General features: G+C 51.5%; 1 protein-coding gene across 5 annotated transcripts in view; it reads left to right on the top strand.

Annotated features, from left to right (window-relative positions):
* The window catches only part of PHC2 (polyhomeotic homolog 2), a 115,575-nt gene extending 94,822 nt beyond the window's left edge, over positions 1-20,753 (top strand). For all 5 annotated transcript variants that reach the window (XM_027059747.2, XM_027059745.2, XM_027059749.2 and 2 more), the window contains 6 exons: positions 7,788-7,990; positions 9,718-9,847; positions 10,696-10,810; positions 14,741-14,882; positions 16,020-16,296; positions 19,343-20,753. In XM_027059747.2, the coding sequence (XP_026915548.1) occupies positions 7,788-7,990; positions 9,718-9,847; positions 10,696-10,810; positions 14,741-14,882; positions 16,020-16,296; positions 19,343-19,497 (1,022 nt within the window). In that variant the 3' untranslated portion in view covers positions 19,498-20,753. The remainder of the gene's footprint in view (positions 1-7,787; positions 7,991-9,717; positions 9,848-10,695; positions 10,811-14,740; positions 14,883-16,019; positions 16,297-19,342) is intronic.
* The last annotated feature ends 2,254 nt before the right edge of the window (positions 20,754-23,007 follow it).

The raw sequence follows: 23,007 nt of genomic DNA, 5'->3' as shown, positions 1-23,007 counted from the left end.
CTCTTCCCCTCCTCCTCTTCCCCTCCTCCTCTTCCTCCTCTTCCCTCTCCCATTTATCTAAGAATATTAGTGCTCCTGCACTTGGTAAATAAATAAGCATATCAGGCAACATAATGTCCTTTACTTTTACCAACCTGAAAATAATTAGAGAATTCACTAAATATCTCTAGTCGCTGGTGTGTCTTTTTTTAACAACTGGATTTAACAAGAAATCCATCTTCCATAATTTTACCTTCAGCCTTTAACTTCTTTCCACAGGCTAAACTGCCTTTGTAGCTTAGTTGCTCCAAAGTTATCTTTTCTGGTTTCTGGGGTTCTGCACTTCTCTGTGATACCCTGGGACTCCTTACGAAAGAACTGTGTACAAAGGGAATGTAGTGAAAGAACTGTGTACAAAGGGAACATAGTGGTTGTCTCGTCCTTTGGATTAATCACTGTTGAAGGTGAATTGAGACCTTTGGTTTGCCCCGAAGGCAAGTGCATTTCTGTTATGTTGTAGTCATTGTCAAAGTGGAAGTAACTTTTTTCCCTGAAGCCTGACCTCAAAAGGACAAGGACTTGACACCCTGAGTAGCCCAGGGTGTCTGAGGAAAATGAAAGGTACCTGAGTTTGGGCCAGTGGGAGAATAACTCTGCCCCGAGGCTACACGAAGCCAGGCTCTATGAGAGCGAGATTAAGAGATTAAGGCCGGTTTCCTAATCTCTCAGGTTTCAGTGATGTTAGCCCTCCTATGGTCAAGTCCTGCCTGATCCGTGTGTTGTCCCTGCATTATCTTATTGAATCTTTACTGTAGCCATGTGAGACAGGTCTAAGTACCCATTTTACGGATAAGGAAACTAAGGCCTAGAGTAATTTGTCCAGGATTACAAACTAGGATTTAAGCCTAAGGGCTTTCTGATCCTAAAGACTTAGCTGCCTTGTAGCACAGCTTCTAAATGTGATCAGCGCCACATATCTTACATATAAAAATTCTATTCACTGTAACCTTGTAAGATAGGCAGTGTGATCCTCTTTTTTATAGACGGAGAGACTGAGGCTCAGAGCAGGTACCAAGTGCTCGCAGCTCACGGGTAGTCAAAGGTGGAGCCAGGGGATGAACCCAGAGCCAGAGTCTTCCTCTGCCATGCTGACGTCCACCTCCTGTGATCTTGAGGTCTCGCGTGCACAGCCTCTCCCACTGGTTCCAGACATTTGGTCTTTTGAAGTCCTAGCATCCGCCAGGGAGCCGTGATGGGAGAGTATCTGGGAGCCCTCGGCCTCCGCCTTGGATCCCGCGAGAGGTAGCTGCGATTCCCAGGTGCGCCGACCTGTCCTGTGGGAGGTCACCCTGTGGCCCTGCAGGTGCTGCTGCCAAGTCTGCTGGGTCCGTGGGCCGGGAAGCCGGCCCTGCAGCTGTTCGGAAACCCCCGTTGCTCCCGCTGTCCTGACCTGTATGGGGGAGGGTGGCTGTCCGCTCCATTGATTCCTGCCTTCATCGCCGGGGGTGGCAGCTTGGAAAACATTCAGCTGTTTACAATTCAGCTTATGTACACTGTGGCTGGGGATTGTGGGTGAGTCAGAAGGGCCGCTCTCTCGGCCTGTGTCCTGAGAGACAGCGTGAAAGTCAGCTGTATGGTAATGGCTGCCAGGGAGGAGGAGGAGGAGGAGGAGGAGCCCTCCCTAGCAGATGCCTGGGCCGGAGCTGCTCAGCCCGGATGCTTCAGGTCTGAGGAGCACGTCTGCCCTCCGGTCCTCTTAACCCGGACTCAGCAAGGTCGTTCGGCCGTGTCACTGAGAGCGGGTGTGGGGCTACCCGGCTCAGCCTCCCCTTGCGTTCCGCCGGCCGGCTCCCCCGCAGGAGTCCAGGCGTGGACCCAGAGCCTCGCCCTCCTGCGACTGCTTGGCCAGGGGCCCCGGAGCCCCCTGTGACAGGAGCCCCCTGTGACTCTTCCCCTGAAAAAGTTACGAACATGGGGCATTGGTGCCTCCTGCCTTGTGATACTCAGAAGACCCCCGGGGTAGGAAGGGGCCTGCGGTTTCCCCGTGACTAAGAGCTCCTTTTGTGCATGTTTTAGAAGCTACTGTCTTCCACATACAAGGCAGCCACCCTTGCCTTGGTTCTGAAATGCACACTTTTCCCCTTCTGGAAAATTCAGATGCTAGACTCCAGTCCTGTGTGATCTAGTGCCCATGATCCAGAAGGATCACTGTCCACTCCCACCCTTCCCACCAAGCCTGCTGTCCCGAAATTGGGAGGAAAACTGTCTGCTTATCTGAGTGGCTCACAGCAAGGTGTGAATGACCACAGGTGTCTATTTACATTTTAAAGGTTGTTAACCAAATGATTCTCTTTAATTGATGGACTCGTGAGGTCCCAGGATGGAGCCATCGTCCTCGACTCGTGAGGTCCCAGGATGGAGCCATCGTCCTCCTTCTCTTGCCCCCTTGCCCTTTTTCCCCCCATCTACCTGTGTCTGCCCACCCCTTTCTCCCTCATCACCACCCCCCTCCCCGCCACTTCAGTTTCCTACTCCCCCCCCCGCCCCCCCGCCCCGTGGGGCGGTGGTGGGGATGCCAAAAAACGTGTTTATGAAATATCTGACCTTCCTCACTTTCAGAATGGCACCAGTTTCTTTACTTCTTTCTTTCTGAATAACTAAAGAGACTGTAAGAGTGGCTGGTGGGGTTTTCTGCTGCCCTCAGCTTACTGTGCTTTGTTACTACCCACCAGATCAGCTGCTCTCTGCCTCCTGGATATGGTTTCCCTGGGCGTTCACTTCACAGGCGCTCCACTCGGGCTCTCTCTAGAGCAAGCGGTTCTCCAGGAATCCTGCTGTCCCCCATCCTGGCCGCATGATTGGGCCTGCTAAGCTGAGGCACAGTGAGCATGAATTCAGAGCCAGGGGCATGGAGAGAATGCTCTCTGTTGTATAAGCAACCTTGTTTTGCCATTTGTCGAGCAGAATTTGCTGCAGGCAAATGACCCATGTTATCACTTTGCTTCCTTAAATTCTTTATTAACTTCATTAGCTCTGTCTTACTCCTGCTGCAGTCAAGCAAGGGTAGTTAGAAGTCTTGTAAATTAAAATACTCCTCCTGTCTGGAGAAGATAGAAATGAAAGCCACGGACCACGCTGAGGGGGCAGGAGACGCTCCGCTTGCCTTCCATGTCCTCTGAAGCAGGTCTTCAAGGGGCACACAGAATGAATAGCGAGACCACCTGATATGCCCATAATAACTGTTAGTACTAAGCCATGTTCCAGCATAACTGATTTTTGTTTTATCTGCACACGTGGAGAACATCAGACTTAGTTCTAAAATGACCCAGATTTCGCATAGCTGTGGCCATCCAGACCTCTGTCTTCAGTGGGCAGGAGAGCTCAGCCTCTCTAGACACCTAGTGACTGGCCCTGAGGCTGGGGCCATTTTTATAGGAGCCTCCCAGGCTCTGCCTCTAGAGGTCATCATGCTTTCCAGATGCCTAGAGCCCACACCCATGTTTCGAAGGGGCCAAGGAATCCAGCACTCCAGCCTTCAGGGCAACTTAATGCCCCTTCTTGCTGAAGAAATCCCCACCCTAACGGGATGAAATGGGCTAAGGAATAACTCTTGTTCTTCGTGACCAGGTACCCAGAAATGCCGCTCCTGTAGGAGGCACTGGCCTAGCTACTCTCAAATCATTATAGCCTCGGAAAGTAATTTGCAAATCTCAGATGGTGTCAAGTTCCCTGTCTGAGACTGAGGAGACTGGCGAAGACTGAGACCATGGGTTCCAGATGATTCAGTTTAACAGACATTAAGTAGCTGTCCTATAGTGGGCATGGGGTTAGTTCCTGAAGATACAGAGGTAACAAAACATAGCCCCTGCCTAAAGAAACTTGCTCTGCCTAGCACAAAGGACGAACCCCAATGCAGATAATCTCACAAACAGGCTGCTGGGTGGTCCACATTTCTGCCAGAACCTATGAATGAGACCAGAATTGAGAGGCAACCTAGAAGTTGAGACCTACATAATGTTAACAACTGCCCCAGAACATATGTACTGTTCATTCCTATCTGCATACTTGGCCCTTTGTGGGCAGCTTCATTAAAAGACTATATTCTCCCTCCCTGGCCTGCCTCCCGCCCCCAACCCCCCCACCCCCACCCCCACCACCCGCAGCCTGTCGTGCTCATGGCATCCTGGCCTCCACCTTTCAGATTTGGGTGCCTAGTTGTGTATAATGGCTTTTGAGACCTGTGGAAATCTTCAGCAGCACCACCAGCCTCAGGACTGGTCAAGAGAATTGAGAAAGCAAGAATTCCCGAAATAGAGTCTTTCTCTCTATCTTTTATCTGGCCGCAGGGCCGGCAGGACAGGTTTCTGCAAGTTTCACTATTAAGCTGCTTTCCCTCCAGCAGGCTGCAGAGCAGTCTGGGAGAGCGGGAAGCAGATTAAATTAATCTCAGAGTGCTGAGCTTGGCAGGGGGTGAGATTGTGTTTGGTCATTCCAGAAATAGCCCAGACTCCTTTGTTCCTAAAGCAGATGAGGAGGCCTTGGCCCACAAGAGGACTGCCAAGCAAATAGTCGCAAACCTTTGTATATTCGTAAATTGCCCTCCCTCTGTCCCTTGGCTTCTGTCTCTTCTGCAACCTGCCCGTTATAATGGGCAGTGATAGCTTCTAACGTTAGGGTGAAAGGGTTTATTTGTTTATTCTCCTGCTTAATAAGATCCTTCTTTTAAAACTGAGATTCCAAGAAGTCTTTGCTTCCCAGAGTTAAGCATTGGCTCTGTAGACTCGGAGCTACTGAAATGTATCTGTTCACTACTGTATTTGGCGTGAGGGAAGAACCTGACCTCAGGAGTTCTGCCTGCACCGCCCTGTCTTGCAGTGCTCCAGTGCACATTAATAGACACTGCTCTGAGACACAAGAGGGGAGGGAGTAGTGGTGGGGGAGGGAGAAGAATCAGGCAAGGATGGAGAGATCCCATAGAAGGAGACAAGGTATCAGAAGCAGTTTGGTGATGAATATCTAAAGAGCCAGAGGTGGGAGTGACCCCAGATTTCAAGGAGAAAGGAGTACTTCCATAGAGGAATTATAAACCAAAACAAGGGAGTCCTGTGTCTCCCTCCTCCTGTGCTCTCAGTCAGGAATGTGACCATGTTTCAAAGAAACAAAACAAAAATCTTAACCAACCCCATCTCCTAGATCAGTGCGCTTGAGTTTTCTGTTGGTGTTGACTGGGTCCCTGACTTTAAAGGATGTAAACAGAGAACACCTAGGATGATGATGAACTTGCAGCCTTCCGTGGAAGGAATAGAAGAAGCAGAGGGCGTTTGGCCTGAAGGAGAGAAGATAGAGTGTGGTCGTGAGTGATACGCTTTCTGACACCAAGAGCATTTCGTGAGCACTTCTAGTGTGCTGCTCTGTCGGGGGATTATCTCCTGCGGTCCTCATAGCCACCCGACACTGTAGGGTAGCTGGTGTTACTGTCCTTAGTTTACAGCTAGTGAGAGAGCTAGTCTCAGAGAGACCACGACTTGCCCCTAATTCGTTTGAGTGATAAAGACCAGTCTCTAAGCCAGGTCTAAGCCTGTGTTTTGCCCATTATACAAATGCAATTGGCCTTCTTCTGTATGGTCTTAAGGAGCAGAAAGGTGGGCAGAAATTAACAGGAGATAGATTTTTGGCTCACAGGAAGGAAGAACTTTTTAACCAAACTGCCCGCACTGGGAACAAACCACTCCAGAGGTAGTCCGTTCCTTTGCCATCAGAGCTGTTCAGACAGATGCCCCAAAACCACTGGGTGGTGGGAGTATTACAGAGAAGGTTCAAGCATGGGTAAGGGAATGAACCAGACTTTCTAATCTTGTGATTCTGTAATCTGTAGTTCATTAGAGAAGTCAGGAAATATTTTACTAGGCTCTAATTAGATGTAAATTGCCACCATCTAAAAATAAAATGTTAACTTCTATAGTCAGCTCTATATTTTAACAGCATTTATTCATCAGTTTAAGTAAAACACATGTTTTCTTGCCTATTTAAAATATTAAATAAAAGAGAAAATGTAATTCTGTAAATGCAGGCTTAAATATTTAACATTTAAAAGCAGAGAAATTTAATTTGATTGATTTGATTTGATTGACCTGGTCCTCCTAGTTATTCATGGACTGTTAAGAAAAGATTTTTTGATGTAGTTCCCAAACACCTTTATAGTTTAGAGAGGCGAATTCCAAAGGGGAAAATTTTCATCTCTACAGTAAAGTCAAAGCTGTCAAAAACTTTTTTTTCAAATGACTATAAACACTTAAAGGAATTTTTCCAACTTTCTGGTGTGAATGTGTCTCAAACAAAAATTAATTTTTAAAAATCTCATCATTCATATCTCTTGGATGGCTCGTGCTCAGCTCTGAAATTTATTATAGTTGAATTACTGAGGTCTGATTAGTGAAGGCATGTGTCATAGTCGATTCTTTTCTATCAAAAAAGATTTATCCTGGTTTATTGAGCATTAGGACTGCTAGTAATAAAATGAACCAGCTATAAACCTTTTCTAAAATGTGTTTATTTTTATTTCTTATGCTACATATCAGACTCTGAATTCCTGTTCCATGTTGAGATTTTCAGTGTTTAACATGAAATAAGAGCATCGACATACAGAGTTTTATGCAAAAATTACTAAACTAATGTACTGAAATCGTTTTTCAAGAATGTAACACACACAGGCAGGGTTACGCTTAATATCAATAGGCTTGTTGTAATAAAGAAATGGCTTTTTCTTTCTCTTTTTTTCTTTTTTAGGAAGTTCCAGGTTACAGGCAACTTCACCTCACACAGTTGGTGTGGAATGGGCCTGGGAAGGGGGCGGGGAGGGGGCTGCAAAAGTGAGGTAATGAGGGTCTGTACCTCTAAATCATGGAGCAGCTCAGGAGAGGGGCCGACGAAGTGGAGAAGAGGAGGGTCCCCTGTGGTGTGTTCTGTGTAGGCACCTTGACACGCTTTTTACAGCACGCTATCAGGTCCTTCAGAAGAAGGCCAGCAGGCCCGCAGGGGAAGAGACCTCAGGAGGGGAGGACTCTGGTTGGCTAAGGACTGGACTGGATGTGGAGCTGAGAACAGGGCAAGGGGCTTGATCAAGAGCACAGGGCCAACAGAAGCAGCATAGAGCCCCCCACCTTGGGGGAGAAATTGAATGCAGGTGTATCTTAATGCGTGACCCCCAATAACCAGCCTCCTATGGATAACACCGTGTTCACTTGGGGCTCAACCCTCGTGTTCCCTTTGTGTTCATATCTGGGGTTTGTACTTTGACCTTTCACAGGCTGCTTAAAATCTAATCCTTTTCCATGGAAAACTTTATAGAAGGTTTAACCTCTCTCCCCCAGACCCCATCACACCCCAAGCCCTGTACCTAGTGCAGCTTTTCATCCTGGTTGTAGTTATCACCTTAAATACATTCTCTCCCTTGAACTGAAGATTGCCTTGTTTGTCCAGATCAATATTGACCGAGGTCTTAACTCCCAAAAGAGAATTATTATCTGTTTGACTTGGTTAACTATTCTTAGCACAGTTGGGAAATTAAAAAATACTGCTAGCTGATTAGCTGCCTGGTTGTAGGACCGATTATAGTCCCACTTGGTGGTGTGTCCATCAAACCTGCCACTTTTAAGTGGGTCATTGACAGAGGGGACTGCTTGCTTCACATTGTCGTGTGGCTCCATGGAAAAAGCCAGGCACATGCTGAGTCCCTGCCCTTCCTTCTGCTGGTCTGGACCCAGTTCTGACCTCCCCTGCTTGTGTTTTCCTACTCTCCCCTTGTACAGAGACAGGGCAGGGCATTGTTCATGCACTGACCGACCTCAGCAGCCCCGGCATGACCTCAGGGAACGGAAATTCTGCCTCCAGCATCACCGGCACTGCCCCCCAGAATGGTGAGAATAAACCACCACAGGCCATTGTGAAACCCCAAATCCTGACGCATGTTATCGAAGGGTTTGTGATCCAGGAGGGGGCGGAGCCTTTCCCGGTACGGACTACTTCTTTTCCCCTCTTTTTTTTTTTTTTGTTTTTTTTTTTTTTGAAGTATATTTTGGATGTGTATTAGAATATTTTTACATTTCCATGTAAAATGTCCAAAAATGTAAACAGTTTGCTCTTTCCTTGCTAATTTCCCCCCCCCCGCAAAAGAATGTCAGAGCCATTTTCTTTCTAGGATTGAGTGTCTTCCTAAGGTCCAGAAGGGATCCGTGATTAGGAATAATTGGCAGGGTCCCTTGGTTAGAAGTTTTCCACACACAGACTCAGCCATGTTCCTGCCTGGTGATGTGTGACCCCCTTAGTTAGAAGGGAATTCACATTGGGATGTTGGGGGAAAGATGATGGGTTTGGGGAAATGAGACCTCGCTCAGTTTTGAATGCCAGAACCTCTGAATGGCAAAACTTTAGCCAATTAGAGAACAAAAGGAAACCGTAGAACAAAATTTTCAGGATGTGTCTGAGATGAAGAGAAGAGAACAGGGTTGTAGCCTGAAGCTTCTTTTCTGGTGACAGAGCCTTGAAAAGAGAATGAATGAGAGTGAGGGGTACTTTAGAAAGGCCACAATCAGATGTGTCCAATGAGAGCATAAGACCAAAGGGAAATATAAAAGAATCAAGAAAATGGCTTGTTAGAACAAAACACCCACAGCTGATTCTGTGCAGTGTGAATTGGTGAAGACAGGTGATGCTCTTATACAGGTGGGAGGAGCCCAGAGCCAGGTGCACACCGGCCTCTCCTGTGATGAGATTATCTGGCTGTTAGAGAATACCATCTTCATGGGATGCCATCTGCCTTCTGCTCATTCTTCGGGTCCCTGAGTGGTTGGAACAGTCAGCAGAAGACTCTAAGCTTGATTGACTGAACTGGCTGAACTGCCCTTCTAAAATGCCAGAAGACAAATAGGTTCTTGTCTTCTTTCCCTCTGAAGGTTGTTCAAGGCCTGTGGCAAAGAAATCTACCTGGAGCACCTTAGCTATAAGTAGCTCCAGCCCTGTCACGTCCCCTCCCTCATTAGACTAGGTCTTGGCCTTGGTCTCCTAGAGAAACACCAGAAACCAACCGATCTGACAGGGCGGATGCAGATTGAATGGCTCCCCCACGGCATCGCCCCAGAGATCTAGCCACCAGGTTGCCTGCACAGAGGCAACGAAGGAAGGACCAAGAGTGAATAAGCCCGTCTAGATCCTGGCAGCCACACAGGGCATTTGCTCTGTGGCCCAGAGTCCATTTCCTTCTGCTCTCCTCCATGGCTGCCTGTGTCTCTGGCTTGGGTAGAGCAGCCATAAGGTGGGGAAAAGTAGGAAACGAAAAAATGGTTGCCAAGTCCCTCTAGTGTCATACATATACTCACACACACGGCCTCGGCTGTATTCCTGCCCGGTGACCTGTGAACCCTGGGTCCCGGCAGCTTCGCTGGTGGTGATTTCTGTCTCCATCTCTGCCCCTCACTCACTTGGAAGAGTAGGTATTTTCCTAACCTCCTAAGCCATCCTTTGGTCCTGGATTGAAGCCATCCCTGTACTTGGGGGACAGTTGGCATCTTGCCTCCTGAGCTGCTCAGCAGAATAGGGCCTTGAGCAAGGCACACTTGGATGATGATGTGGAGGCTGGCATCTGCACCTAGATGCTTTATATTTGTAATTTTGATGAGGCTGGATAACAAGGCAGTGTCTCCCACCTAACCCTCATGGCCTCCATGTCACCTTGTCCTCTAGGTGGGACGCTCGTCCCTGCTGGTGGGGAATCTCAAGAAGAAGTATGCACAGGGGTTCTTGCCTGAGAAACTTCCACAGCAGGATCACACCACCACCACTGACTCTGAGATGGAGGAGCCCTATCTGCAAGGTAGGCCTCTCACACCCCAAATGCCTTCCGATTTGGCTGAGCTGACCGGGAAGTAGACAGGGCCACAAAGGCAGGCCTCGCACACTTCCTCTAGCCGTATCCATGGAGGAACCCTGGCCAGAGAGTGGGTTAACATATCGGTCTATCAACCATTTCCCCCCGGGCCCTGCCCCCTAGAAAACAGAAGAGGGAAAGTCCCTGCCCTCGGGGAACTGTTTGTCCCTCGCCCCTCCCCCAGCCCCACTCCGGCCACGCACAGGATTCCAAGAGTTGCTTTTCCTGTGGGAGTCGCTGGCAGGAGGTGGGAGTGGGCAGGCAGGAGTGCCCCTCCTTCGCTGCCTCGGGAGCCGGCCCTCTGGCGCCACAGTGGCCAGGCGACGACGACTGCACTTGCAGCAGGAGCCACTGACTGAGCGGGGGCTACGTAGGATACAGAACTCCTGGATTCTGTGATCCAGGGCAACAGCTGACCAGACGGGTCACGGTAGGGTAGGATAATTCCAGATCGGTTGTGACAGCATCCAGAGTATTCGCCACGAGCCTCCTCTCTTCCAGAGGGGTGCTGATTCTTCACCACCTGTGTTTGCCTCAGGCTCGTAGCACTCGGACAGAAAACCTGTTAGGTGTCCGGGGGTCCGTCACCAAACACCACTGCTACTGGCCAGGGTGGAAGAAACGTCTCTTCCCAAACCAGCAGCAAAAGCAGATGGGCATTTTCCAAGCCAGACCACCACTGCATGCCACAGCTGTGAGGACATGAGGAAGAGGCAGAGCAGAGAAGGGAGGCCTCGTGGAGTCCTGTGGGGGTTGCTCGTCTTTACACTTACTCTAGTTTCCATACTTTCCAGAATCCAAAGAGGAGGGTACTCCCCTCAAACTCAAGTGTGAACTCTGTGGCCGGGTGGACTTTGCCTACAAGTTCAAGCGTTCCAAGCGCTTCTGTTCCATGGCGTGTGCAAAGAGGTGAGTGGCCTCAGCCCTGTCGCTGTGCCAGCCCTTCCGTCTCCTCAGGATCGCACCTCGTGTCGTGTCCTACCTCCCTTCAGCGATCGATCGTCCATCCTGGGAGACCCTAGGTGTAGCTTATCTGCGTTCCGTCTTCCTCCACCAGCCTGGAAGTGGCACCGTGTCGCTAATCCGCCAGGTCCTGGAACCCAGAGCTCGAGTGAGCAGCCCCAAGTTCGAGGAGAGGAGGCAGTGCTTCAGCTCGGCTGTCCCTCCTGGGCCCCATTGAACCCGTCCTCTTTCCCTGCCCTTGGCAGCTACTGTCCCCATTGGGCAAGCCCTCCACCAGAGGCTTCGCGCCTAGCCGCTGTGCTCATTGTAGATGTTCTCTTTGTGTGCTTCACCCAGCATAGACCGATGATCCTAGTCAGACACAGCGTCGTTTACTGCGTGCCTGCCACGTGCTAGGCGCTGCTCTAGGCAGTTGATACGCCCTGGGTCATCTGGTCTTCAAAATAACTGTGAGGCAGGCATAACTGTGCCCTTCACACGCGCTAGGAAACTGAGGCATAGAGGATAAGTAGTTGTGCCGAGCGGCATAGTTGGGGAGTTAGACCCATCTGACTCCAGAGCCCTATGTGGTCTTCATACCAAGGCAGAAGAGGCACCAATCCCAGAGCCCTGGACCCTCAAAGGAATAGAACTCTCTCAATCCCCAGGCAGAGAGGGGCTCCGCATGCCGGCTGGAATAAGGCTGTCCTCAGCCCTGTGCTGGAGGTAATCAGGGTACCTCTGTGAAGCTCTGCCAAGCTACAGGCATATCTCATTTTATCATGCTTCCCAGATACTGTGCTTTTTACACATTGAAGGTGTGCGGCAACTCTGTGTCAGGCAAGTCCCATCGGCACCGTTTTTCCAACAGCATTCGCTCACTTCTTGTCTCTGTGTCACATTTTGGTAATTCTTGCAATATTTCCCTTTTCGTTATTGTCACATCGCAGCGATCAGTGATCTTTGATGTTACTATGATTGTCCTGGGTTCTGTGAACTACTGCCACATAAGATGGTGAACTTAGGAAACGTCATGTGTGTTCTGAGTGCTCCACCAACCGACCGTTCCCCTGCCTCTCCCTCTCCTCAGGCCTCCCTATTCCTTGAGACACAACAGTGTTGAGATTAGGCCCATTAATAACCCTACTGTGGCCTCTAAGTGATCAAGTGAAAGGAAGAGGCACAGGTCTCTCACTTCCAATCAAAAGCTAGAAATGATTAAGCTTAGTGAGGAAGGCATGTGGAAAGCCAAGATGGCCAGAAGATAGGCCTCTGGTTCCAAACAGTTAGCCAAGTTGTGAATGCAAAGGAAAAGTTCTTGAAGGAAATTACAAGTGCTACTCCAGTGAACATGCAAATGATAAGAAAGCAAAACAGCCTTATTGCGGATATGGACAAACTTTGAGTGGTCTACGTAGAAGATCAAACCAGCCCCAACATTCCCTTAAGCCACAGTCTAATCCAGAGCAAGGCCCCGACTCTCTTCAATTCTGTGAAGCTGAGAGAGGAGAGGAAGCTGCAGAAGAAAAATCTGAAGCTGGCTGAGGTTGGTTCATGAGATTTAAGGGAAGAAGCCATCTCGTTTTATAAAAATGCATAGTGAGGCAGCAGGTGCTGATGTAGAAGCTGCAGCCAGTTACCCAGAAGATCCGGCTACAGTAATTCAGGAAGGTGGCCGTGCTAAACAACAGATTTTCAATGCAGACAAAACAGCCTGTTATTGGAAGAAGGCACCGTCTAGGACTTGCGTAGCTAGTGAGAAGTCTGTGCTTGGCGTCATAGCTTCAGAGGACAGGCTGACTGTCGTGTTAGGGGCTAATGCAGCTGGTGAGTTGTTGGAAGTTGAAGTCTATGCCCATGGACCATTCTGAACATCCCTTAAGAATTATGCTACATCTACTCTGCCTGTGCTCTGTCAGTGGAACAACAAAGCCCGGATGACAGCACATCTGTTTATGGCATGGTTTAGTAAATATTTTAAGTCCACTGTTGAGACTTACTGCTCAGGAAAAAAGATTTCTTTCAGAATATCACTGCTCAAGGAGCCTGGGTGGCTCAGTCGGTTAAGTGTCTGACTTCAGCTCAAGTCATGATCTCATAGTCTATGAGTTCAAGCCCCATGTCGGGCTCTGTGCTGACAGCTCAGAGCCTGGAGCCTGCTTTGGATTCTGTGTCTCCCTCTCTCTCTCTCCCCTCCCCCCCCCTCAAAAATAAACATTAAAAAAAAAAAAATACAGAATGTCACCACTCACTGAGAGTGCACCTGGTCACCCACAAGCTCTGATGGAGATGGCAATGAGATTTCATGTTGTTTCCATGTGCCTGCTAACAAATATATCATCCATTCTGTAGCCCATGGATCAAGGGGTCATTTTGACTTTCAGGTCTTTTTTAAAAGTGCATTTTGTAAGACTCTAGCTGCCATAGATCGGGATGGTGGATCTGGGAAGAGTCCATTAAAAACTTTCTGGAAAGGATTTGTCATTCTAGATGCCTTTAAGAATATTCAAGATGCATGGGACGTGCTCAAAATAGCAACATTAATGGAGTTTGGAAGAAGTTGATTCCCACCCTCATGGATGACCGAGGGGTTCAAGACTTCAGTGGAGGAAGTCCTTGCAGATGTGGTGGAAATAGCAAGAGAACCAGAATGAGGAGTGGAGCCTGAAGATGGGGCGGGGTTGCTACCATCTCGTGATGCAACTTGAATGGATGAGGAGCGGCTTCTTATAGAGGAGCAAAGAAAGTAAGAACGTGGTGGGTGGAATCTCCTGGTGAAGATGCTTGTGAAGATTGTTGAAATGACAACAAAGGATTACATAAACTGAGTTGATAAAGCAGTGGCAGGGTTTGAGAGGAGTCCCAATTTTGAAAGCAGTTCTGTGGGGAAAATGCTATCAAACAGCATTGCACGTGACAAAGAAATCGTCCATGAAAGGGAGAGTCCATCACCATGGCAGACTTCATCGTTGTCTTATTTTAGGAACTTGCCCCAGCCTTCAGCACCCACCACCCTGATCAGCGAGCAGCTGTTGGCATCGAGGCGAAACCCTCCATCAGCAAAAAGGTTATTTATGACTCACTGAAAGCTCAGATGATGGTTAGCGATTTTTAGCAATAAGGTATTTTTTTATTTTATAAAATTTCTTTAATGTTTATTTTTGAGAGAGAGAGAGACAGAGCACAAGCAGGGAAGGGGCAGAGAGAGAGGGAGACACAGAATCCAAAGCAGGCTCCGGGCTCTGAGCTGTCAGCACAGCTTGAACTCACAAACTGTGAGGTCATGACCTGAACCGAAGTCGGATGCTTAACCAACTGAGCCACCCAGGCGCCCCAGCAATAAGGTGTTTTTAAATTAAGGCATGTACATTGGTTTTTTTAGACATAATGCTATTGCATGCTTAATAAACTCCAGTGTAACGTAAACCTTACTTTTATATGCATCAGGGAACAAACAGAAGTCATCTGACTCTCTTTATTGCGAGTCCTCTCTGGAACCAACCCCGCAGTGTCTGTGAGGTGCGCCTGTACCTCCCAGCAGGACTGCAGGCAGCTGTCTTCTGGCACCAGTGACGTTCAGTGTAGACCATGTCGGCCACGAGTTCTTCGCATGACCTGAGTTGTCATGTTGAGCACTTGCCACATGTTAGCTCATGTCACTGTTGGACCGAGTTCGGGAAGTGAGCCATCTCATCCCCAGCTCCAGATGAGGAAACTGAGGCTCAGAGATCCAGTGGCTTACCCAGAGTCACACAGCTAGCAGTCAGTGGTAGACCCAGGATCGGCGCAAATAGACAGACTCAGATGTTGCTGGAGAGCCTGGCTGCTGTCATGCTGCCCGAGGCCCGTACTCCCCATGACTGTGTTCTGACTTCCGTCCTTCCCCGACTCCGACAGGTACAACGTGGGGTGCACCAAACGAGTGGGGCTTTTCCACTCGGACCGGAGCAAGCTTCAGAAGGCAGGAGCCACGACCCACAACCGCCGCCGGGCCAGCAAAGCCAGTCTGCCACCACTTACCAAGGATACCAAGAAGCAGGTGAGATGCCGGCTTGACACAAGTCCCCACCAACTTCCCTTCTTAAGAGGCCTGGGACACCCGCATGCCTTTCCCACTGCTGACTAAGTATACTCTGTTATGTCCTCATTTCTCACAACCTTCTCAGGTCCCTTAAGGGGCCCTTGCATTTGGACCCATGGATGCTTAGGGGTGGTTTCCCTTGCCCCTTCCTCACCTCTCCCCTTCCAGTTTGCTTCCATCCTTCTGGGAGCATGGAAGTGGGGTCTCCTCTGCCTGGCCCTGTAAAGAGACAAACCGTCCCGTTTATCTCATGTCTCACAATGGAGGGCTGGGTGGGGAGGCAGCCTATACCCTTTCCCCCACATCTCATTGGCTCTTTTTGTTTTTTTTCTTAATGTTTATTTTTGAGTAAGAGAGAAAGAGCATGAGCGGGGGAGGGACAGAGAGAGAGGGAGACACAGAATCCGAAGCAGGCTCCAGGCTCTGAGCTGTCAGCACAGAGCCCGACACGGGGCTCGAACTCACGAACCGTGAGACCATGACCTGAGCCGAAGATGGCCGTTTAACCAACCGAGCCACCCAGGCGCCCCGTCATTGCCTCCTCAAACACAGAGCACTGAGTTCTTGAAGCCTCTACCAGGACTATGGGTATTCATTCGTTAACTATTTTGTAGCCCCAGCCGTATGCTGAGAGGCGCTGTAGCGCTGTGAGGCGCTAAGGCTCTAAGTCACCCTGCGGGAGCCCACGGCCTAGTGGGACATTTCAGAACCTGATGTATTTTTGCTGCTTGTTGTCACTTGGGTCATAAACCTCTTTAAGACTGTGAGGAAAGCTGCCATCCAACATGCACATGCCCAGGAAATTCTCCATGCTGTTTCGTAGACCACCCCTGAAACCCATAGAGCCCTGGTTTAAAACCCCACATCTAGAAGAAACAACAGACATAGAGTCAGGTCATTGCCGTGCAGTGCGGTGCACGTGCCAGTACTGGGAGGACCAGAGAGGGGACAGCCCGGAAGATGCTTTGATCTAGGAATTCAAAGGTATGTAGTCATGGACCAAGGAGAAGGAGGACACCACTTGCTTTGCCTGTCACTCTGCTAGACGTGGGTGGTTCTCCCATCAGGAAGCCAACCATTCTCTCTGCCCCCCAGCCAACAGGCACCGTGCCCCTCTCGGTCACGGCCGCGTTGCAGCTGACACACAGCCAGGAAGACTCCAGCCGTTGCTCGGATAACTCAAGCTATGAGGAGCCCCTGTCACCCATCTCAGCCAGTTCGTCCACCTCCCGCCGGCGACAAGGCCAGCGGGACCTGGAGCTCCCTGACATGCACATGCGGGACCTGGTGGGCATGGGGCACCACTTCCTACCAAGCGAGCCCACCAAATGGAATGTAGAAGATGTCTACGAGTTCATCCGCTCCCTGCCAGGTAAGACCCCTGACAGTCCCACACCTGCCCGGGATAGCATCGCACGGGAGAGAGGGAGAGACCTCCCCTCCCCCGACCAGGAAATGACTCAGTTGATGACTCAGGCTCACGAACGGGAGTGCAGAGATGAGTCAGTGAGGTTCCCGCCTGGAAGAGTGTACTTTCTAGTTCAGAACACAACTGTAAGTTAAATCCTGTGCCTGTAATGAGGTGTATTTGCTGCCATGGTGAGCCGGCTGTGTGAAACGCAGAGGGGACGATGAGTCGACCCTGTGTCTCTCCTGGGACAGAGTATGAGAGGAGCCAAGTGGAATGTAGGCAACCTGTCAAGGAGAAAGCCAGCAGAGGACAGTGGGAGCTGGAAACCGCAGGCGGGCAGGCCTCGGCCAGCTGGAGAGATGGCACGTGGTGGGGGGGGGGGGGGGGGCGTGTGAGCAGAGGCACACAGACGTGCAAGTCTGCCGCGTACCCAGGACTGCACACAACCCTGGCGGGGAGTGCACGTGGTTTTGAGGGCTACAGTTTAGAAATGAACCCTGGAAGGCAAACCTCATGTTACTCACAGATGCTCTCCGTGGGATCACACAACCTCTCTACTGTTGTTTCTGCCCAGTCTCACCCGGCCGCTGGCCACACCAGGTACAGAGGGGCCGCCACAGGCCTGGGACTCCAAGCCTGGAGTGGAAATAGCGGTTGAGAGCACAGCCTTGTGTGTCAGGACTGGGCTCGCATCCTGGCTCTGCCTCTTAGCTCAGTGTGTTAGTCATCTGTTGCTGCGCCCCCAGAATATATCCCCACACGGTCACTGTCGGGAAGGAATCTGGGAGTGGCTCGGCTGGGCAGTTCTGCCCCAGGGCCTCTCACAAGGTTGCGATGAAGATGTGGCTTCCCTGGGGCTGCGGAATCCTGTTCTGAGGTGCTGCACTGCCCTGATTCTCGAGGAGGGTATGGCTGCCCACAGCGGTGTCAGTTCCTCTCAGTATGGGCCACTCATGCTTGGGTGTTCCCAGGACGTGGCAAGCACTTGCCCTACAGCTGGTGGTCTGGGACATCAGGTGGAAGCCACTGTGCCCCTTTTGATCTAGATTCCAAAACCACGTGGTGTCACTTTCACACTGTCACACAGGTCGTGCCTGCGGGGACATAAAAGGGAAGCCAGGTTGATTTGGAGCTGTCTCAGGGCCGGTTACCATAGTTCCCCAGTCACTGGCCCCAGTGATTCATGTCCCTCCCTCAAGTAGACCACCCCCACCCCCACCCTGACCCCATAGGCCTCATTCCATGACAGCAGGGGCTCGAAGCCCAGGATCTCAACCAGCGAACTCAGGTCCAGGCGTGGAGGAGCTCCTGTGGCCAGTTCCTCTCGATCTGAACACCTGAGAGCTAGAGACATGTGACCCGTCTCCTTCCACAAACCCCAGATCTGGCGGGACAGGCACAGGGTCACCGCAGTGGGCATGCTTGTTCAACAAGGGGAAAACGGGGGATACAGGAGCCATGGCACTAGTTCCGAAACCTAGCACGGACACATGTTGGCATTTCCCGAATTAGGACTCAGAGCCTAGGAGTGACTTTCTTTCCCTTTCTTGGTTCCACCCTCTGAGTCATCCTTTCTTTCCCATGAAAGGCAGCCTGGGCTTTCAGCAGGGGCGTTTTCTCAGCCTGTTTGTACTGCTCCTCATTTTCTATGACTTCTGACCCTTTCGGTTGGAGCAGTGTCTGTGCGAGTATGATTCTCTTAAAATCTTTGTGGGCTTCCTATGCGAGTTGTTGGGGTTCATTCCATTAGACAAAACCCATACCCAAAAATGCTCCAAGGTAAGCCTTCCTCTCTGTCGGCTTCTTCTGAAGCTGGGGGACAGTGCCCCTAACCTCTCAGAAGTTCCGCTGTTGAATGGCGAGGATCCGTGAGGCACGCCCATGACATCCTTAGAGAGCCCTCTGAGGCAGCACCTTCATGCTTCCAAGGTCTTAGTGAAAGATTGATCACACCCTCAGTTCCGTCTCTAGCCCGTGTCCCACGTCCTGGCTTTGACCTCTACCTAGAGACTACTTCGTAGTTTCAGCCTCATTTGCTGTCAGAGAGGCTAGTGATTTTCAAACCAGCCAGTCCTAGCTCCTTGATGTGGAACTGTTCTGCCTTTTCCTTGCCTCTCCTCCGTTTCCTGTGAGCAGCATCAGACGCCAGGCGAAGCCTCTGGCATTCTGCTGGAAACGTCCTCAGATTGCTCAGTTCGTGAGGCACGTTAAACTCACCGCGTGACCCCCGTGGCAGGGCGGCCACATTTGCTCCGTTTTTTCCGATTTCCAGGAACAGTTTCCTCACTTTCCTCGAAGCCTCACCCAGTTTCCTCACAGGCCGTCAGACTCCCGCCGAGCCTCAAGCCTCTCTGAGTGTCTGAGACGCCTCACTGACTCCTCACGGTCCTTCCAGCTGCCGCCTCCTGGCCATGGAAGCACCCCTCTTCCGGGAACCAAACTTCATTCGTTACCCCAGAGCGTAGTGGCTGCTACCCCGGGTTCTGCGGGTCGGGGATGCGGCTTAGCTGCGCAGCACTGGCCTGGGCTCTTACGAGGCCTCCATCGGGATGGCAGCCAGAGTGCAGTTGTCTGGTCTGGAGCCGAAGGACCGGTTCCAAGGTGCCCCACCCAGGCGGCCTCAGTTCCTGTCCACCTGGGCCTCTTCGGAGTGCTGCTCCAGGGTCCTCACGATACGGTCGCCAGCTTCCTCCAAAATAAAGCAAGGTGGCAGCTGCTGTACCCTTGGTGACCTAGGCCTGGAAATCACACGCAGTCACTCCTGCAGCACCGTGTTGCTCTGCTGGGTCCGCCCAGTCCATTGAGGGGAGGGTCCAGTGAGGACACACGCGTGAATGAGGAGGTGGGACCACTGGGGGAGTCGCTTGGCCTCTGACGGCAGGATGGCCTTCCTCGAGGTGCGGGGCGGCCGGGAGGGTTAGACGAGATCACACGTCTCCCGCGCAGTGACCGCCAAGCGCGAACGCGGGAGCTCAGGGTGATGCGGTCCTTGGTGGTGTCCCCTCAGGCTGCCAGGAGATCGCAGAGGAGTTCCGCGCCCAGGAGATCGACGGGCAAGCCCTGCTCCTGCTCAAGGAGGACCATCTGATGAGCGCCATGAACATCAAGCTGGGGCCGGCCCTGAAGATCTACGCACGCATCAGCATGCTCAAGGACTCGTAGGGCCGGCCGGAGAGCCAGGGGTCTGGCCCGGGCTCCTCCTCCCGACTGAGCAGAGCCAGGCGGACGTTCCTGAGGGGCCCAGAAACGGGGCCAGTCGGAGGGAAGGGCTCTCCCTGTGGGGCGTGGCTGGTGAGGAGGGCTTGGCACCTCCTCAATGGCTCTCAGGGGCCTTTCTTTCTGTGGGAGGGGCAGAGAGGTAGGTGGCGCAGAAGATGGGGCTTTATGCTTGTAAATATTGATAGCACTGGCTTCCTCCAAAGTCCCAATACTCTAGCCCCGCTCTCTTCCTCTCTTTCTGTCCCCCATTTTCCAGGGGGCATATGGTCAGGGCTCCCCAACCTGAGTTGGGCTACTTCCAAGGGCAGCCGTCAGGCCTGGATAGAGGCCTCGCGAGCCCTTGCCTGCCTTCCTCCCGCTTCTTTCTCCAGGCCTGGCTAACTCTTCCGTTGCCAGCTTCTCCCCCTTCAGCCCGTTTCTGAAGCAGCCAGGGGCTCTCCCCCTTCACCCTCTGCAGGTGGAGCGAGAGAAGCTGGGCCCGGTTCGGCCACGCCCACTGGCACAGACGCCTTAACGCTGTGTGTGTGACTGGATGACTGTGTAGGAGCCTGGACTGACAGATGGGCCCAGAGCCACCCTCTGGCACCTCCAGGTGTTCTGTAGCAAACAGCCACTTAGTGCTTTGTCCTGGACTCCACTCAGCCTCAGGATGGGGAATAGAAAAGGAGGGCAGCCTCTGTGCAGAGAGGCGAGATCAGGCGGTTTTCCTTTCCAGAGTGGGCATGCTGTCTCCGAAGCCCTTCCCACACTGTGAAGTCCCCCCGACTGCCCTGCTGTGCCACGAACAGCATTAAGGGAGCTGCTGTAGGCCGGGCGGGGCCTCCTGGCCTGCCCGCCCGCCCGCCCCAGGAGCCCCTGAGTGGGGGCCCAGAGAACGCCTGAGGGCAGAGAAGAGCCAGGGTGGCGTTGCCGCGAAGAAGGCAGCCTTGGGCCTCCAGCTCCCACACTTGTTTGCCTCTCGAACTTGCTAGCAATTTGAGCTACCTGCGGAGGAGGCGGGGCAGGAAGGGCGAGGGCCTGCCTCTGACTTGCCCTGTCCTCGGAGGCTCCTGGGGGAGGAGCGGGGCTCTCCCTGGGAACAGGGTGGGCACCTTTCTCAGCTTGTTCTATTCCCCACACACACCCCCAGGCAGGGTTGGAAATGAAGGACTTTTTTAACCTTTTGTTTTCGTTTTTTAAAAATAAATCTGTAAAATCTGTTTCTTCTGTGCCTTTCTCCACTGGCTCCTTTTCGTCCACAAGAAGAGGGGTGGTTTCCTGGGTTGGGGGAGGGACGGCCTTAACTGGACAGCACGCCCTCCACGCTTTGCTGGGGCCCAGTCCGTGGTCTGAGGGCGCCCTTCGCCCCATTTCACAGGAGGAAGCTGACACGGCCTCTCTTTCACCCGTGTCCCTTGGAGTGGGAGGGTCCAGAGCCCCTTAGCTCTGAGTTCCCCTCTCACTTCCCGCAGGGGAGACGCAGTGCTCTTGGGCCAGGAATAACCTGGAACACCTGGGGCAGAGCCCAGACTCTTCCATCCCCAGGCACACACCCTCGGTTGTTGCTGCGCAGTGGCTCCGTGTCCGAGAGCCCTTGGGATGGCTTTGGTTCACTCGGCAGTTTCTGAGCAGTTGTGGGATGTTGGAATAGCTAATTATTAGAGGCTTTGTCCTCGCGCAAGTGACACCTAAGTCTTGAATGAAGAAGAAAGGGCATTCTCGACGCAGGTGGCTCTGCAAAGGCATGGGGGGTGGGGTGTGGATGGTGGGACTCGAGCTGAGCTGGCCGGAGTAGCCCCGGTGTGTGCGGCCAACAGCGGCTTGTGTGGCCCTGTGCCTCCCTGAACCAGGCCTCGTGGAGCGCAAAGCAGCCCCTGCCCTGCCCAAATGGAGCTAAAACTCCCTTATGAAACTCCTGCGCCTGACCTCCTGCTCCTTCCAGCCTCTGGGTTTTTCCGTAAGGCAGTGTTTCTGCTTGTTTAAAATGTGGGTTTGAGGCCTGGGCCCCAGCACACTGAATCAGTCTCCAAGGGTGGAGCCCGGGAAGATATGGCATAATAACTTCTAGTTTGATACCGCCTCTTTGGAAAGCCAGTTAAATTGTAACTACTACCTGGAGGAGGAGAAGGAGAAGCCGACTTATGAGTTTGATTACCCAGAGGCCGGAGCCCGGACTGGAGGGGCGGCTCTGCCAGGGCCAGGCGGGGCGGAACCCAGGGGAAAGCGGGAAGGTGCGGGGAACCACCCGGTGGAGGAATGCAGGCCCAGCGGGCAGGTGCACTAGGGCCCCGTGCGGATCCAGACAAGCCCCTTCACCCCAGACCCCCATTTTCCCTTCTGGGGAAAGTGAAAGCCAGGCCTCTCCTGAATTTGTTCTTCATGTGTGGTGAAGGAGAAAGACACCGAAACTCCTAAAAGGGGCCATGGTGAATTCGAGGGCACTGACACAAGCAAATACTGGTGGTTTTGTTCGGGTGACAGGCCCCACCTGTGGTAAGTTGGAAGGGTGCTTCTTTAAATTTTTTTTAAACATGTATTAATTTTTGGGAGACAGAGACAGAGCCCGAGCCGGGGAGGGTGAGAGAGAGGGAGACACAGAATCGGAAGCAGGCTCCAGGCTCCGAGATGTCATGTCAGCACAGCACAGAGCCTGACGCGGGGCTCGAACCCACAAACAGTGCGAGTGTGACCTGACCTGAGCTGAAGTAGGAAGCTTAACAGAGCCACCCAGGCAACCCGAAGCTTGCTTCTTTAAATCCATAGGGAGAGCCCCTGCTTGCGAAAGCTCACGGTAGGCCACTTTTACCAAAACCCTACAGCAATACCCGTTTCCACTAAGGAAAACAAATGCCAAGAGGGTTTTTGTTTTATGAAAAAAGGCAAAAAGTGAAAATAGCCTTTGCTTTGCAGCAAGCTGCCATAGAAGCTCATGCAGTGCTAGGCCCTTCCGGGGACCGGGGACCCAGGGACCGAGCTCCTTCCGGAGACCGTGCTCCTTCCGGGGACCTGGGACGTGTGGCATCTCCGTCCCCACAGCTCTGGGAGCATCTGTGCTTTGTCTCCATTTATTTTGTGTATCCGTTAGCAAGGCGACAGTGTCCTAAGGGAGCAGAAAAGCCCACCATGGGTTACCCTTTGGATCCGGGAACGCTGAAAAAAACTTTCCATATAAAGTAATGATTCAATTAAAACTTCGCTTTTATGCCTTTTCTACTGAGGGCAGTTTTCATAAAGAACTCTCTTCTTTCAGATAGCAGGAAAACCTGTATTCGTTCTTGTTTATGCTTTACTCAGAATTTTGAAGACTTTTTTGATCATGAGACACGGTTTAAAAAAAAAAAGGTCTCCCGCTCTCATATACATACCTAAATATAGATCTCTGAAACAAAAATTTCATAAAACAATACCTACCTTTATGTGCAATACATTCTAATATTTTCTTTTCAATTCTCTTCCTGTTCATACGTTTAAATC

The sequence above is a fragment of the Acinonyx jubatus genome, chromosome C1 (genome assembly GCF_027475565.1).
Source record: "Acinonyx jubatus isolate Ajub_Pintada_27869175 chromosome C1, VMU_Ajub_asm_v1.0, whole genome shotgun sequence".
NCBI classification, from domain to species: Eukaryota; Metazoa; Chordata; class Mammalia; order Carnivora; family Felidae; genus Acinonyx; species Acinonyx jubatus.
Note: the sequence above shows the minus strand (reverse complement) of the source record. Positions and strands in the feature narration are given on the sequence as shown.